This window comes from Temnothorax curvispinosus, unplaced genomic scaffold, assembly GCF_003070985.1.
Source record: "Temnothorax curvispinosus isolate PA1 unplaced genomic scaffold, ASM307098v1 QBEX01014078.1, whole genome shotgun sequence".
In the NCBI taxonomy this organism is placed as follows: domain Eukaryota; kingdom Metazoa; phylum Arthropoda; class Insecta; order Hymenoptera; family Formicidae; genus Temnothorax; species Temnothorax curvispinosus.
In genome coordinates this window covers 824598-842240 of record NW_020223858.1, presented here as the reverse complement: position 1 = coordinate 842240, position 17643 = coordinate 824598, and the positions used below count along the sequence as shown (strand labels likewise).

General features: G+C 39.2%; 1 protein-coding gene across 5 annotated transcripts in view; it reads right to left on the bottom strand.

Moving 5' to 3' along the window:
• Positions 1-17643, bottom strand: part of LOC112464271 (neuronal acetylcholine receptor subunit alpha-7) — a 218458-nt gene that overhangs the window by 5865 nt on the left and 194950 nt on the right. For all 5 annotated transcript variants that reach the window (XM_025031153.1, XM_025031157.1, XM_025031154.1 and 2 more), the window contains 2 exons: positions 1892-2001; positions 17-231 (listed from right to left, as the gene is read on the bottom strand). In XM_025031153.1, the coding sequence (XP_024886921.1) occupies positions 17-231; positions 1892-2001 (325 nt within the window). The remainder of the gene's footprint in view (positions 1-16; positions 232-1891; positions 2002-17643) is intronic.

Genomic DNA, 17643 nt, shown 5'->3' with positions numbered 1-17643 from the left:
GAACTACTGGTGGTACCTTATATAGCCCGAGGCAGGATTGGCTGCGCTGCTCCCATGGCGAAAATCATCGTCGATGTCTAAAACGTTCGCTAGTAAACTCTTACTGCTCCTCTCCTGCAGCTCCAGCTCCTTCATCCGATTACTCATGAGAATGGTCTTCTTTGTGATCTTCTTGCCCGGCCGACTCATGCGCAACACACACGGCAGCCATTGTAGAAACACTAGTTTCACCTGCGTGAACATCGAATTATTGTCTCGTTAAACTTTGTAACTACGTATCGTATCGCCGCGCTCTCTAGCAAAAATTCCTCTCAACTTTATTTCCTCGAATCTCGCTGCGAGAACAAAAACCCGTTCAGAAAATTGGAGAGTATAGAATTTTTAAATGATGTCCGCACACCATATTCAAAGTTTGATACTTTCAAAAGATTTACATGTAGAACACGCGATAAGCGTCACGAGGGATAGTGAGTATTCTTTATTTTGAAAATTGCTGAAGTGAAAATTACGAGAAATTCCCAAAAGTCACGATTATCTTTTAGTTATACTACTTGAGTTTAGAATAATTTGGCTTTTAGAACAATTTGTGACACAATGGCGTTTTCAATAATCATACCTACATATATTTTTGTTCTTTTAAAAACATTAAAAAAAATACAAATTCGTAAAAAAAACATTTACTCATGGATTTAAACTCGATAGCCGAATTGCACGTTTCTTTAGTGAAATAAAACAAATCAAATTCGAAATTCTATCCAATATATATTATATTGACACAACACTGTGTAAATATGCACTATGGATGTTTTGTGTACGCAGTGTACTTGTTTAAATCCGGAGTATTCAAACAATTCCCATGTGTTGACTTGTGTAAAAAAAAATTTGCACTAACTAACTGGCACTGGTCGGAAGTAAGTACCAACAGCTCGAAGGCATTTTAAACTTTCAAGAAAGCTCTGTTTTCAATGGTAGTTATAGCCACACCGCGAAGTTTACCGTACAAGACGTATCGCTAACCATTATGCGAAGTATTCTTTGCGTGCAAAGGTTTAAATTATTTCGCATTGTTTCGAATTCACGAAGTTCAGTCGCTTTTAATTTTCGCAACAATTTCCACCTTCGTTAAATAATGCGATTAGAAATATTAAGATGTAATTTGGTGCTATTTCATTATTATAATTATCTGAATATTTCGATGATAATAATAACGTTTTCCAAGAAATAAATCTAATATGCTTATACTACCGCGTTTTATTATCGCGATTATAAAATTATATTGTGTAATTTCGAAATTGCTGCTTGTTCAATTATAGAGCGTAATAGAAGGCAATTAAATTTGTAACAATTTCGGTATAATGTTACTGCAACAATGACGAAAGCAAATGCAATCTCGGCTAATCCGTTTAGTTAAGCAGCTTATTTCGCAATATATCTAAAATGATTAACCTTTATTCGACTGAAATATTTTATTCTACAATTGGCTAAGCTATACTTTCAGCAAATTAAAAAGATCCGACTCTATGTAGGTTCAATCAATTTGCTTTCGAATTGGTATACGATACATAATCCGTTCTACAAAGACTGCGCGAACGATAAACATTTCAGCGGATAGAAAACGCACAAAGTTACAAAGGAAGGTAATAACTGCGCGATTTTAATGATTACATTTATCAACGTTCATCAGCGCATATTTATTAGCGTTAATTCAGTCACTAGTGTTATTTGTGTCATTCAAAATTACTTTGGTGACAAATTACCGTTGTTTACTACAACATTTGCGTCATTAATAATACACGCTACATTTATTACATTTATATTATTCGATGCTGTTATTTATCATTAATTACAGCTAAAACTGTCCGATATAGTTAATTGAATAGTATTTTCTTACCCAATTTGGCATCACGTATCTGTCGGGCGATCTGTGATGATAGTTGAGCACCAGAACGGTCAGCACGACGCTGCTCGCCACCATGAACATGATGCAATTGAAGTATGATCCTGAATCGAGGTATTCCCGAAAATCCCCCGAAGAAAGAATACAAAAAGAAGGCGATTAGTCACGGAAATGGCGGGTCGATCGAACGCTGTTAACAGCTTTCTCGTCAAGAATGAAAGATTATTCTTCTGGATTCTCTTAGCTCAGATCACGATCGTCTCCGCTTGAGAACCTTCTTACTCGATATCCCCCCATTTTTGCTCTCGACATACATATTCAATATAATCTTTCATTCGCCTGTACGAGTGCTCGCGCGTTTCCGGTGCGCGCGGAGAGGCTCAAAAGTTCAGACATTCGGGAGAATATCCGTGTCTGAAATGTTTTAAAGCGCGAGGCGCACTTTAACCATGCATTCCAACGGATAATGCAATTTTTCAAATGCAATTTTCACATTTCCTGATATTATATTTATCGAACTGGAGTGTGCTTTCAATTCGCTCGAGCCACTTGGCATTTTACAGTTATGCCTTTTTTCATATTTTTTCTATAATTCTCGTATCGTGCATTAGCCCTTTTTGTTTTCATCTCCTGTTGGAGAGGGGCTTCCGCTGGAATGCCCTCGCCGATTTCTCTATACTAGCGAATATATATGTATATACATGTAGCACAGTACACGGAGCATTCTCCAGACGCGGCCGAATATTCGAGCCTCTCCATGAAGACATACACGCCACGATGACACACTCGCAGTCACAACACACGGCGGTTCAGTGCCATCCGAATGGATCCTGTCACGGAATCAACTCTTGCGACTCACACTCGAGGCGAAAGTTGAGAAAGAAACAATAGACAAGCGTAACAAGCGTATTATTATTCGGTAATATAATAATTAGGACAGACAACACAACAGCTAAGGATAAAAGCACATATACATGAGTAAGAATAGCATATACACCACGTATCCAGCAACAAAAATATCTATAAGGGTACGACGAAGACGTCTACGAGATGTTCTTCAGACGTCCCTTACGCGTTTTTCGCACTCTGTGTTGTTTGAGCAGGCAATAGAAAAATGTCTAGAGGGATTTCTGTCGCAGAGATACACCCGAAGGACGTTCTAATTGTTTTAAACGTTCTTTAGGTATCTCTCAGCTTGCTCTCGGGTTTTTGTAAGACTTATATTTAAGCAGTTTCACTCATCTAACGGAGGAGGGCTAACATTTCCAGAATTTCTACAGGATACATCGATACGCGTAACCCAGTTCACCTGCTGAAGTTACTACGCTGAGGTCGGCAATTCACATTTCGCCAGAACAGTAAAGGTAACTTACGTACGTTCAGTTTCTGATGTTAGATAAGCGAAAATAAGAAAATTGAGAATAGAAATGTACTTACTTGCGCGCGGAGTGCGTGTACGAAAAGGAGGAGGCAATGGTGTGTTGCGCAGAGAAATGTTGCGACGGAGAGAAAACGCTTACACTATCATGCAGCTATAGAAAAAATGCAATTTTACCGAAAATGCACACAAAAGCCTTCTATAACCCTCTACGGTTTGTCATTGACACGCGAATCTAATAATAATACTTAAACGTATAAGAGAAGACAGGGATGCATATCGTGAGAACGTTTAAGCTGCGGTTAAAACTACTATACGCACTACGATCGGATTGGGATGTAATTTATCTCTCGACTGTTATTATCGACGCGGCTACCTTGTCATCATGATTAACTCATTCCTTCGCATTCCTTAAGAAAGTTGTCTTGGAGCGTTTGGGAGTTTACTGTAATCGATGTTTATTTCGATCACAAGTGGTATCATATGTACATCGGATGACGCCAGTTAATGTATACTTATTTTTGTATTATTCTTATATCATAAATAACAGGTCACCCCCATTGGGAGAAGTTTATCTTCTCTCTCCTATGACGAAAATAATCAGCCTTATCAATGCACGATTTAAGCTATTAAATCGATCTTAAAATCTACTTAATGTTTTGTTAACGTCTCGTTAAACGTAAGAAACTTAAAATATTCCGGGCGCCACGCTGCGAAATATTCTAATATCCCACCTTCCCTCGAATTATCTTTTTTTTTTTTACAAGAAAATAACCCAGCCTCTTATAGAACGGAACAACGTTATATCGCACGGACGCGAAACGTTTCTCGCAAATTAAAGATTTTCGAGAGCGATATATTTTCATTTGCCCCGTCCTGGTTGCGTACGGATGCAGTTGAATATTTATCCCCCTTTCCTGCGACTGCAAAGATTCGCTCGTAACTCTAAATACGGGCCTCCTAACTTTCCTCCTAAATTATTGGGTCGCCGTAGCCTGGCGAGTGCATCTGAAATACTGCATTAAAGCAGGGACTCGCAAATGACTCCCGAATCGAGAGATGCGCGCGAAAATAAAAAGAAGGAACGGGAGAGCTTCAAGTGGCGGCGAATAAAATGCTAAAAGGGTTGCCTTTTTAACTTCTCGTGTTTAACTTATCTCAGCGGCTATGTTTAACGGCGCCATAAAGCCCGGCACGAGCGCCTTCACGGGTTGTGATTAATCGCCGTGTACGAAAACGGCTATCTCCTCTCCGTGCCTTTATTAATGGATCCTTAAGACTCGCCTGCCATTACGTACCAGGTGTATATTTATGACGTTTCGAGTTACTTAATCCTTCTATTGATCGTTCGCTGGAAATGCGATTTATCAATGAAAGCAAAATCGCTTGATTGATTCACTGCAACGGAAGCTGGATGAGATGTAGGGAATTACGATTAGAGGCAAAAATATGAAGTATCTTTATCTAACAGTGATGTGTTATCTTCATTAATTTAAAGCCAAGATAAATCATTATATCTAGAATTCAGTATGAAACTTTAGGATATCTTCTGTTTGATGCGTCCTAACTAGTTTCATTATATTTGGTCTACAATTTAGGGGAATCTCTCTCTCTCTCTCTCTCTGTTCCTCATTGATGATTGCTTGTATATATTTATTAATAGAAACGTTCTTTGTTTTCAAAGAACTTTTTCATTAATAAGTAAACAGATTTGTTTTTTACGGATATTAGATCGGACAATGTATTCTCCTGAATTTTACATGACATGGCGGTTTTCACGTTAATGCAGCATGAAGAGAACATTACATTTCGGGAAAAACTGCTGGTACGTGCAACGTCATAGATGGCGATATTTATTTCAAATATTTGTTTCATACGCACGTGGGCAAACATGAGATAGCGAACAAAAATTACGCGCAATGCGAAGCGTAAAACGCATCTCCTTTCTGGCTTTATTAACCAGGTTCATCCAGTTGTTCGATTCGGTTGTGGCAGGTCCGAAAAATCTTTGTAAAATATAATCAGCTTCGTGTATATGCTTTATTTCGGTATCATATGCCCCAATTTAATTATATCCGATGAAATAGCCGACGTCGTCGAATTTCCAACTGACAGATAGATCGTAATTTAAATTATTCCAGCGAATTAATTAGTTATTACGTTCGTTGCAATGTTGGACCGGTTAATGTGATGGTTAATGCAGAATTTACGAATCATTGTAATGAACGTCAATATTTCGCCGGTCTACGAAATAATTTGGTGAGAAAACAAACAACAATAGCGCGCGAATGATGAGTTGAAGAATCGCGTTTTTACGTTATAATAAGTTATAATAAGAAAATCTTCAAAATCTGGCGGTCATTTTATTTTATACATCAATTTTTTTGTAGTTGTATAAACAATTATTTTCCCGGAATTATCGGTACGAATTACGAAATAATGCGTTAACAAGGAATTAAAGAAATATAACACAAGTAGAATTTAAAGATATATTTCGTTTCAATGTCGACCTGACACGGTCTTTAATTGCGGTTTATAATTACTTACGGAGCGTTAAGAGTTTTACAAGCGTAATAATTTTGCTATTGAAGAGACGCAAGAGTGGCAATTTAAATTCCTCTCATTTTTTACGACTTCTAAGTTAATTTCAATGAATATATATATATATATATAAACGCTACTTCATCGAGAGGTTTTCATGCCATTCACGTAACCGAGATGCTATATCGCCACCGTACTTCTGAAGAACTTATCGTGAAATTGTTTTATAAGAAATTTGCAGCTTTAATAAAAGAATTGAAGTTTTAAACAGATATATATTTTGAATATAATTGTATTCTCATTTGATTTATCCCAGTTTCAACGCCGATATATTCGCGGACATTTTGCGTTCCAATTTTTATTTAACGTACCTAGCACACGTATTGTAATAAAGTAATATAAAAAAGAGATTATTATATATATGATATATATAATATTGTATAATTTACGGAATATATAATGTAAGTATCGGATTAACATTGGATTTATGTTAATATTGAATTACGCTCCTATATAAGGTAACAAAAATTGTCGACTCGCCGAAGAATTAATTATCTTCATGTTCAGAGTCATACTTGTGCAAGCGATCGTGAACAATTTTCAATAAGATGTGTTGCTCGTAGCACTTTCCGCATTGCCGTTTCGTAGAGAGTTACCGTTAATCCGAATGTAGTCTACTTGCACGAGCTAATTAATTTCGTTATCGACTCTCGTTTCGCCCTTTTTTGATCCCGTAAGTCCAGTTCAAGGCTCTCGTTTCGTTCCCCAGATGCATTTCCTTTCGTTGAAGATGCTTTTTTCCCCATTCCTTAATTACTTCGAGAGACTTGTCGACGAAGTAATTCGTTCGCTACATGGTTATCTCTTTCTCCCTGCCTCTCTCTCTCTCCTTCTATCTTTCTCTTTCATGTCTTGTCAAATTGCACTCATCACATTTTTATTATATGAGCTTTACGTCCCCGTTCTGCGCGTCCAGCTTTGTTACTTCACGCAATTTCCGCATTTACGTACGGCTTACGAAACTGACCCTTGGTTACTCGTAATGACCGATTTTATCTACTACAAATGCTCACCCGCACTTTATTTCTCTCTTCTACTAACATTATCTGACCTTCGCTTTCGCGCAAGCGTTTTCGAGCTCATCTTGTTAGATATGAATTAACAATAAAAGTGCTCGATTACTTCGATGATTGCGTAGACAGTGCCTGCCTTTTTTCCTTTTCATTATAAAATGTAATTTATAAATTGTATTACGTTGAGTTGTAACCGAAATTAGTCTGATTGGGAGTGCTTATTCTCAGCAATTCCATATAGTTTTTCTAATTTCAACAATGAAATTGTTGCATCTTGGCTGCATCTTGCCGGAGAAACGTAGTACAAACAGCGTTATATTCCGTTGGCGTCATCACTTTAAATACTTCTTAATAGCACGAGTTCTATCGTTGTCGAAAGTTGCACTTTTCAAGAAAGAAAATACTGCCGAGAATTATCGGCGACGGCACTGTTGCGTCTTTTGATTGCCAGCAGCACTCCGACTCTCTCTCTCTCTCTCTCTCTCTCTCTTTCTTTATGACAGCCACGTTCCGCTAATTGCGTTGTTGTTGCTCCTCTGCAATGTCATTTTGCGAAGTTACATTTTCCTCCGTTCTCGTTATCAACCCACCCGCATCCGGCTGACTTGATCGCTTGATCTCAATTTTATTCCACTTTTTAGGAAAGCATTTTTACACCGCTCTGGCATAATGTCGTTTACAGTCGAGAGTCGCGAAGAGACTTCATCCCTGCAGATGACTACTGCGAATTTTAATGTACTCTTGCGATGTCCTTTGACTCTCCCGAAGAACGATTGTTCTCATTACATCGCCGACTGCCGTTTGCTCGTTTTCTGATCACCAATCTCGTAGGAACACTCGGCTTTTCCATTATTTTTCTTCTCATCATCTGCCCCTCCATCTCCGCACCCGTCTTATATTGCACCTCGTTATTTGCTCGATTTTTGCTCGCAATGTCACGTAGGATTCTTCTCCGTTTTCTCGCTTGACGGTGCTTCTTCGCGTTTATGAAATGAAGAGAAGATTGCATTTAAGGCTCTCTCGCCGTAATATTTTTACTCGTTTTCCATTACTTTTCAATTACTACGAGCGGTCATGTGCACACATTTCGACTCTCGGGGTAGGAAACGCACGCTCCTCCTTTTGCCTTTCATAAATGTCGCTTCTCATTCCCGTTTTTTCTTCTTGTCCACTGCCCGTGCACCGGCTCGTTTCCGCCGTTTTATACGTATCGTCGTACGTTTTGTGGTCGCCTTTGATTACTGCGCGCGCGTGCGTTTATGACCCGGCCACGTGCAAACGCCTTTTATGTTTTCCGACTTTTGTACAGTTACGTGGACTTTTTCCGTCCGGCATTACTGAAAGAAATATTCTGAAACGTTCTTCCTAAATCGCGCCATTTACAGTCTCGTATTTCGTACTTCGGTCGCCATATCTCCGTCAATGGAGATCGGGATTATTTATGTAGTTTGCCGTATTTTCTCAGTCGGGGCGCAAACTCGCGACGAATGAAAAGTTCAGGAGGAGAACGTCTGAAAAGTGCGCCACGATGTGTCGAAAGAGAGGACTATTACAAAGATTGCTCTCTTGCGATTTTGCGTCCAAGTTCCGCCACAATATTACTCCCGATTCTGACTTCCTCGTAAGTTCTTGCTTTCTCGATCCAAGCATCGCGAGCTTCTCTCTTTCTCGTTTTCTCTTGCGAAAACTTCTCTTCTTAAAATAACTCAGCGAGAGAGAAGTCAAGAGAACTCGCATCGTTCGATCTTTGTGGAAACGGTTGCAATTTTATCCTGCGAAAATGTGCACGAGAGAGAGAAGAAGTAAGTCATGATGAGAGAAGAGAAAAGAGAAATCGTCGACTTATTGTGCAGCCACGAAAAACGGGGGAATAAAGTAGCGAACGTTCTCGGATACGACGTTCGTCAAAGTTGTATGATACTCGGAGACTGCAGCGGGTCATTTCGCAGCCGGCTGTGAGAATACGGAAAAAGGAAGCGCGAAAAAAAGAAGGGAACACGGAAGAAGGAGTCGTAGAAACCCGCATGGCATGGTCGAGTGGCTCTCAGACCGTCCACCTGCTCGATTGAATTCTTCGATCGACTGGAAGAGATACGAGGTTACGATGATAAGCGTATCGATGTGTTATCTTTTATTCTCTTATAGTGTGCGCATAAATATTTTTTACAAATAAAAATAAGTGCTTCACGACGAACAACTTGTAATTATTATAACTGTCTGTAAACAGATGACTCATTACTAAATGCTTTATTAACCCTTCGCAGAACAAATGGGGCTTTCAAGACCCATTCGATACTTCCATTTCGAATTTTACGAAGATTTTACGAACTTATAAAAAAAACCCAAACAAGAATCAAGCATATATAACGGTATAAATAGATTCTTAAAGCCTTTGAAAGTATACTTGAATTTTTTCAGATGTTTGATGGCACCATTACAGCTTGAAAATCTTAACTGGCGTAAAAGACCCACTTGTTCGACGAAAACAGTATATAAAATTACACATGTTCTGCGAAGGGTTAACATCGTAATTAAGAGTTAAAAAAATTATTATAATTAATTTTATTTCATTAATAAATAAATTAAAAAATAATGCTTGGAAATGGAGATGTAGTTGCTGACAATTAACAAATTTGTATGTTCGTGCTCTCTTCAGATCGACAGTAATCCAAGCAAGATTATTATTTAATCTGACATTATGGCAATTAAATCGTTAGATGTTACAGACTTCAGTCTACAAACCGTTGAGAGTCTCTGCTTTACACGATGGCCATTGTAGCCGGCGACGACGTAGCCTCGTTTCGTTTTGTCGCGTAGGCGGATGTTAGCGATACACACGTACATACCAACACGTACCAACACAGAGGCATTTAAATAAGTCACACGCGAGTTCTCTTACGATTTTTATCAGTATCGTCCACCTGTCGGTAGCTCGCGCTTTTGTGGGCGTACGTGGTCGATGGCTACGTGCATGCGGAGGTGTAAATAAATAAATCACGTTGAACGCTATACGAGTTTCCGCAGCATTGTTGCCTCATTGTGCCTCGCGTCTGCGATGCGACTGTCGTTACCAATAGTAATTCTTTCAGTGCATTTTTTAAACCAAGTAATCCAGTAAGTATTCGCAGGTAGCGTTCCGAAAAAGACGACGCATCATGTATTTTACTGCTTTCTATCAGATGCATATTTAAAATAATTATAAAAATAATTGTAAATTATTTTTTTAACAGCCGAGAGAGAGAGAGAGAGAGAGAAATTATGAGAATAAAAATAGCGCTAACAAAGCTACATTTGTCTTCAAGTATCATGTTTAAGAAATTGAGTTATTTTAAACGACACGTATTGCGGTTTAAATTTCGTTGAGAGAGAAAGAGAGATAATTCATAGGGAGCCACATAGCATTTCTATGAAGTGTTCATATTTCTTGTAACGAAGATTCAGCAGTACGGGCTCGTTCATACTGTTGCACGTACGAGAGGAAAGGAGTCGTAAATTTCGCTGCACCACGTCGCGGTCCATACGTTGGTACGATATCTCGGAATTTTATTCAATGCGTTCGGCGCGCCGCTTACCGCATCGTGAACGGATTTTCACAGTACTTATATATACGTATCCCCTTAGCGGAGCGCGCATGTTTTCTGACTGAGATTATTGTCGACAGTTTGGCACTCGTTTATACGCCGTTCCGCATGCGGATTACTCCTTTAAAGCGCGCTCCTTTCGCGGTTCAGCGCACCAGAAACGCAGCATCCCGGCCAGCTGTGTAATGTGCGCGCGGTTATTGTACATCCTTTCCGCCGTATCCGAAATCTCCGTGGTCGTGCTGCGACATTTTCGACTTTGGAAATTAAAAAGTTCAAGTTTATATTTTCCCTCCCTAAATGATGATTTGCGTTGTTACAGCATAACGTTAAAGAAAGATAATTCTTTCACACGACTTTTTATGATATTCCATACTTTTTATTGTACCGCGATATTTCGTGTTTCTTAATTTAAGTGAGAAGAAGATAGTGCATCATTCTTTTCAGATATTAAATTTCGCGATTGAAGACTTTTTAATCATAAACTTGGGAAAATGAAGAAAGTAAAGTTAGAAGGAAAATACGAGGTAAGGAAAATATAATAGATTCTAGAAATATATATATAACACGAAATTCAAATCTTAACTTATCAAATCTTTTCACATACGTGCTGCTAACGTAAAAAATTATCAATATTATCGATTATCGCAAATCTTACATAAATATAAAAGTTAAAAATATATGAAGTCCTGCTCAGGACAGGTTTTAAAATACGTTGGGAAATGGGGAACGAGCAAGAAGAAGCAGTATTCACGGAAGGACGAGAAGGCGGACATGTAATTTCAATTTTACATTTACATCGTGTAGAAAGTTGTTTGATCCTGAGATATATTTATCCACACATGCGATTATACGTGACCAATAATGAAAGTGAACGTTCAAATAACAAGTTATAAATACAAACCAGAGAGTCGTCTCTGTTGGTGGAACATAAGGGATACAAAGACACATGGGGGTGTTGGGAGAAAGAGAAAATACTGGAAGAACAGGGGAATTTCCAGTAGCGACTACAGTTAGTATACGGTTCTCGAACAGTGTCGTCCAAATTGCGCGTCCCCGCTGCATGCTTATCAGCAGTAAAAATGATATATCGTCGGAGAAAGAGCTACGCGAGAGCTTAATGGCTCGCGAAGTTAAACCTAACTATGTTTAATTGTAAAATGAATCACCCTTTATAAGCGCCCCGACAGTGGTTAATGCGGACACCGTGTACGGATTTATGTGAAAGTAAAATTTGTTTTTATGCTGCTTATGATTATTATATCAGATATATCAGCGTATCTCGCGTAATTTTCTCGTATAATTCTGGATTGAGGAGATTTCATTGAGTTTCGTCTTCTAACGAACGATCAATTCTCATACAGTTTAAGCATTACGGCACCATCGTAGTGACATTTATACGAGCTCGTAACTGTAGCCACAAATGACAGAATAAATTCTCTGCTTTCGTAAAGTAAAATACACTCCACGGGCAAGGATTCTATTTTTTTTTCTGAAAATTTACAGCAATTGCCGATGGGCTTCCGTTCCATTAAGCCTTTCGATTACTGATTCTAATTGTTGGAATAAAAGCCAGATAGACGGCGATATCGTTAACGTATGGCAATTACATAGTTACGGTGGCACATTCTCTATAATTATCTTACGAATGAAAAACGATCATCTGTGTGAAATTGCAGTTTCTTTTCTGATATCATTGATGAAGCCAAAAGTATATGGAAGATAAATATGTCTGTGAAATGTTGTGTTATTATAAATTCAATATATAGCTTTTCTCTTTCCATATATACATATATATACGCAGCGTAGATTATATTTTGCAGCGAGATATATAGAGTGACATTTGTTGCATCCCCGTCAAAATTGCTGTTCCCGCTTGCGCGATCAGCTTCATATTTCTCTACATATCCATGCGTGTATAATGTATTCTCTCTCTCTCTCTCTCTCTCTCTCTCTCTCTCTCTCTCTCTCTTTCTCTTCCTTTGTTGGCATCTCTTGCGCGCTACCGAAGTCTGTGCGCATTATTTCATCGTTAATAATGCATGTGTTGTTATATATCGCCCCTTCCATGCGTAAACTATAATCATCATGCGCGGTTCTCTCATCGTAGTCGACCGCAGTGATTTTGCGAGCTGCACGTTAAGATTTCTGAAATACGGCATCGTGCCAGATCATTATCGTCGCGAAATGCGTACACCTAGAGTATTATTTTCACAGTAATTTTTATTTAAGACATGCTCTAGCAACAATTCAAACGAGAATGACCTAACATGTAAAAAAAAGGGTTTTGAATATCCATTCAGTATTTTTTTTTTTTTTTTTTCGATTTGCGGATTAGCCTTTGGAAATATTTTTCGCGTGTATCACGAATAATGGGTTGTATATGCCGGCGTCTCTAAAATATGAAGCTCTCCGTTCCTCCATGTGAATATTTTCGCGCGCATATTCGTCTATTATTTCTTGTAGAACGTTCCGCGAGAGTGTCCGTTTTGCTCTATTCTTTATTCTTTACTCAACAAAGTTCCTCTATTTCAGTATTTCTTTCAGTTTTCTCGGTAATATTTTGTTTCTAATAATCGTAATATTTTCTTTTTCGATCTATCTTTCTGTTCCGATGTTTGATATAATATAATATATCAAATACAACGCGTTTATATTGATTTCATGTTTAGACGATTAATGTCATAATTATCATTATTACCTCCGTCCTAGGACATCTGTATGTTTTCAGTTGATTAATCTGTCTTCATCGAGGTCAGAGAGCGAGCATTTCCGATACACAGATATTATTGTATAACGTACTAAAATTTGATTTACATCAAAACTTGCTGCGTTTGTGCTAACGACTCTTGTTGCCGCACGATAAAATTAATGAAATATAATAGAGTGTCGCGGTTTTGTATACGAAATTCAAACAAATATGCCGAATTCGCGTGTAACATAATTCAACGTCCAAAGTAATTACTCTAACTTTATTGTTGTTGACACTATCGTACGGATATTTTGTATACGGAAATATATATAATTATATTCGCACTGAATATCGATATATACATATGTACATGTATATAAGTGGGAAATAGTTTAATGTAGCACATATATGTATATACATATATGTCCATCTGCATATGTAAATTTATGTGTCAAATTAAACAATCACTCATTTAAATATACATATTGCGTTTCATGTTACATTCAAGTTAGATTTCAACGTGGCACCATTGGATATATTGATTTTAATAGGCGCATTGCATCCGTATAGAAATTCTCGCTCTTGAACTTCGTAGTCCAACCCTCAGTAGCCTCTATATAGTAAGTAATAATTATAACTACATTTGTCACGTCGAGCAATGCCACTTCAGAAGCAGTGAGCAAAACTAGCAAGGTGATACAGGAAGAAGTAGTAGTAGAAGAAGAAGAGGAGGAGTAATAGAAGTAGGGGAAGAGAGCGATGCACTTTCCATATATCGTCTACTGTCAATATGCTCCGTATTGAGATTCATTTTGTTACCAGCAGCAGAATCAATCAAGTGTGTGTGTGCGCCATGCACGTAATATACTATGTACTGCATCAATCGCACGAGACTCGGATGCTTGAACGCGTGTCAAAGAAACGAGAAAGAGAGAGACAGAATTGGGGAAAATGGGGGGCGCGCAAAGGGGTCAAAGAGAACGAGCACTAAGTTCTGCGTGTGATTCGAGACAAGGTCTAAGTTTCTACGTGATCGTGAAGTATGCGCCAACCAGTTCTTTTTTTCTCTTACGATGGAACTTTTAATAAGCCTTGCCAGAGGGAGAGAGAGAGAGAGAGACAGAGAGACAGAAAAGCAACTTTGTGGCTCTCAAAATACGTACCATAGAGCGAGAGACAGAGATAAAAACAGAGAGAGAGAAAGAGATGGATAAAGAGAATGAGACAAAAGGTAAAGAAGCGACTACCAAGTCTGACATAGCGTGGAGAGAGGAGCAAAACGCTGATATCGTTCTACGAATCGTGTACGCTGAGCCGCGCCTATCGCGACGTTCCAGAGGGCTAATAGAGAGCTGACAGATCGACAGCGCAGAGCAGAAAATCCACGGGAGGTGAGCGACACGAGATCACGAGGAGTTGCGAAGTTTAGAATTGCGGGGGTAGCAACGACAATGGCGGAGGGGTTGGCGTGGCGGCATATAAGTAGCTAGTACAGCTCAGAGAGTGACTTGACATACGCTTTACTTATCGTACGGCTACGCAAGTTGAAGTTTTGCGACTGCAGAGCGACAGGAGGCAGCCTAGAAGTGGGAAGAGAAGTGTGATGACGATGGGTAATTGTAGCGGGGAAAGAGAGTTTTAACTCTTGAGTGGCATTACGAGGGATTACGACTGACATTTAGTGCGAATAATTTTTATACGACCGAAATGTGTTGGGTGTAAATTCCTTTTTCTCTTCCTCGACTTCCGAGAATAAGTCCTCTGCTCATATCGTGTCCCGCGCAACGTTTAACTCGGCATGTTTACGCGCGTTCTAATTCTTTTCGCAATCGCTCATCTTGCTTGTTCCAACGATTAGCTTATCTCTGAGACAAAAAAAAATAGGTATGCCAGTCAAGAGCGAAGAGAGTAAGAGAGCGGAATGGTGGGTAAGAGAGTAAGAAGAAAATGAGGAAAAAAAAGAGACAGATGGGCAGAATAGAAAGAAAGAGAGAAAGGCGGAAAGACGGTGCTGGAAAGTAAGAGATCATTTCCTTGGTTCAGAGCCTTCGGTGCAGTTTACACTTTCACGTAATACGTTTTTACCACTACCAATGCAATACTAAACTCGTAAGTTCAGAAGGGTGCGCTAGCACCCCGATCGAAGATCAGAGAGACTCTGCGTAGAAAAGAGATTTGCAGATTGAGATCGAGCGTGACAGCATTCGTAATCGTCACATTCACACGCGCAGGCACAAGCCTTCTCTTCGCGTTCTCCGGTGGCGGATCGCGGAGTTAACGGAAGGGAGAACACTACCGCCGGAAGCGAAGCGTGTTAGACCACGCGCGCACATCGACGGCGATCAGCAATGACGAGCCGTAAACTGTACGCGAGGTCACGCGAGTGATCCCATTTACTAAACAAACAGAAACACGGTGATGTCGGTGATTCGACGATCGCAAATAAAAAGGTGTATCGAAGCTATGTCCCGAAAATATATGAAGCGACGTTAACTAAAGTTTGATACTTGCGCGAAAGGGCCCGCAATGTGAGACTCGAGGTGGCTCGAAATAAAAAAGATTCTCAATTCGATTTCATAACTAAGAGCTTACTTAGTTGATCATTCACAGGCTCACGGCTTATCATTGATCGCTCGTCTATGTACATACGCGCGATCTTGAAAGGCGATAGATTTGAGAAGGGTCGTCTCTCACGCCACGCGCGTGAAGCGTACGCGTCGCTCGCGGGGAATTGACAGAGACGAAGCACACAGGCGCTTTGAATGGGGAAGCTCCGTTCTCCGTTGGAACATATCTGTTTTAGAGCTCTTCCGCCGCGAGCGGACACGCATGCTTTTTCCAAAGATTCGCACATGTGTATCAAACGTAATGCGAAGGTGAATCCTGCCGTCCTGTAGTGACAATCGCGAAAGAGCGACGAGGCGTTAAATAATTTGGCAAATTTTTAATTTGGCGACAGACAAATTAACGTTATTTTTTATAATAACACACAATAAACAAATTATAATAATTATTATTTGCAAGCTCGTTCCTTTTTCTTTTAATTGACTAACGGAAATTAATCTGAATTAGTCTGTTAATAGAAAAGTGAGAATTATAGAATTGTAGTTATCGTTATTTTTTAATATAATCATATGTATTACGCGCTCAAAAAAATGTTACGGCGTTACACTTGTAAAAAGAGAAATAAATAAAATGTTATATAGCTCTTTGAGATTAATACTTGGCATTAATATTTCATTCAAATTCAATCAATTGATAAATTTATGCCGTTGGCTCTGTTATCAGATGTGAGCGAGCTTTTGGTAAGTCGATTATCATAATGCTCGTCTGTTTCGTGTATATCATATATCTAACAATTAGCGCGTAACTAGCCGAGCATGCTTGTACGCATTGTATTGCATAATTTGCATTTCATACGGTGAATAATTCGTGCATTACAGAATTGCCATTATTGCAGAAGAACTTTATCGATCTCTGTTAAATATCATAATCGCGCTTTCGTGAATTACATCTTTTATATAACTATCTTATACGCGTGTATCATCGAAAAATGCGAAATTGATGACGCAACGAATCAAGAATTTGCACTAGTACACAATGCGTACAAGATTCGTCTTTGCGATATTACGAAACGCCAGGCGGAAACCGTTTTTTACGAAAATTCACAATCTCGCTACGTTAAATCGCATAATCCTAAGCCCGTATTCATATCCCATATTTATTATTACGATCGCATGATTCCTAAACCCAGGGGTAGCGCTCTCGTACACGATCTTCATATTAAACGATAAAATTCGGAAACGAGACGGATTTATCGTTCAATATGGGATATGGATGCGGATGGTTTAAAAGTCTTCATTCGGAGACCGCGTAGATTCCTTTCCTTCGTCGTCGATAATTTGCTTAACGGCGAGTGCGATCGAACGAGCTCATATTCGACCGAGTGTCAGATGTTTATTATGCGAAACGATAAATAAACGGCCGCGGCGACGCGACGTAAAACGCAAGCGTTTAACGCTTGCACGCATGTCTGTTGCATCTCGTGGCCGTAATTAGGAATGACGTATCGCTGTTTAATTGTCTGTCGTGCTATTTATTTGCCACAAAAGCGCGGGTGTGTGTTGCTTGTAAAATGAGCCGTGTCCTGTGTGTGTCCGTGTGTTCGCTGTGTGTGTTTTACTGTTTTCACCATTTCACTCCCTGATTCATTAACACCGCATTCGTAATCGACGTTTTAGCGTGTCGTTTGTACTACTACACACACGCACAGTTGCTTTAACACTTCTGGAATCTTGAGACTTTGTCTCTGAGATTTATCACGGTTATTTGCGATAAACTGCAATGTGCGGAGGCTGCGTTGGAAAAAAGCGGTAAAAAAGTGAGTTGCGATGGAGCCAAGTACCGCCCTTTCCATTGGCCACATTTATGGTTTTATCGTTAGACAATCGTTAGGAGGATAAGCTTTCCAGCTTTCCAGC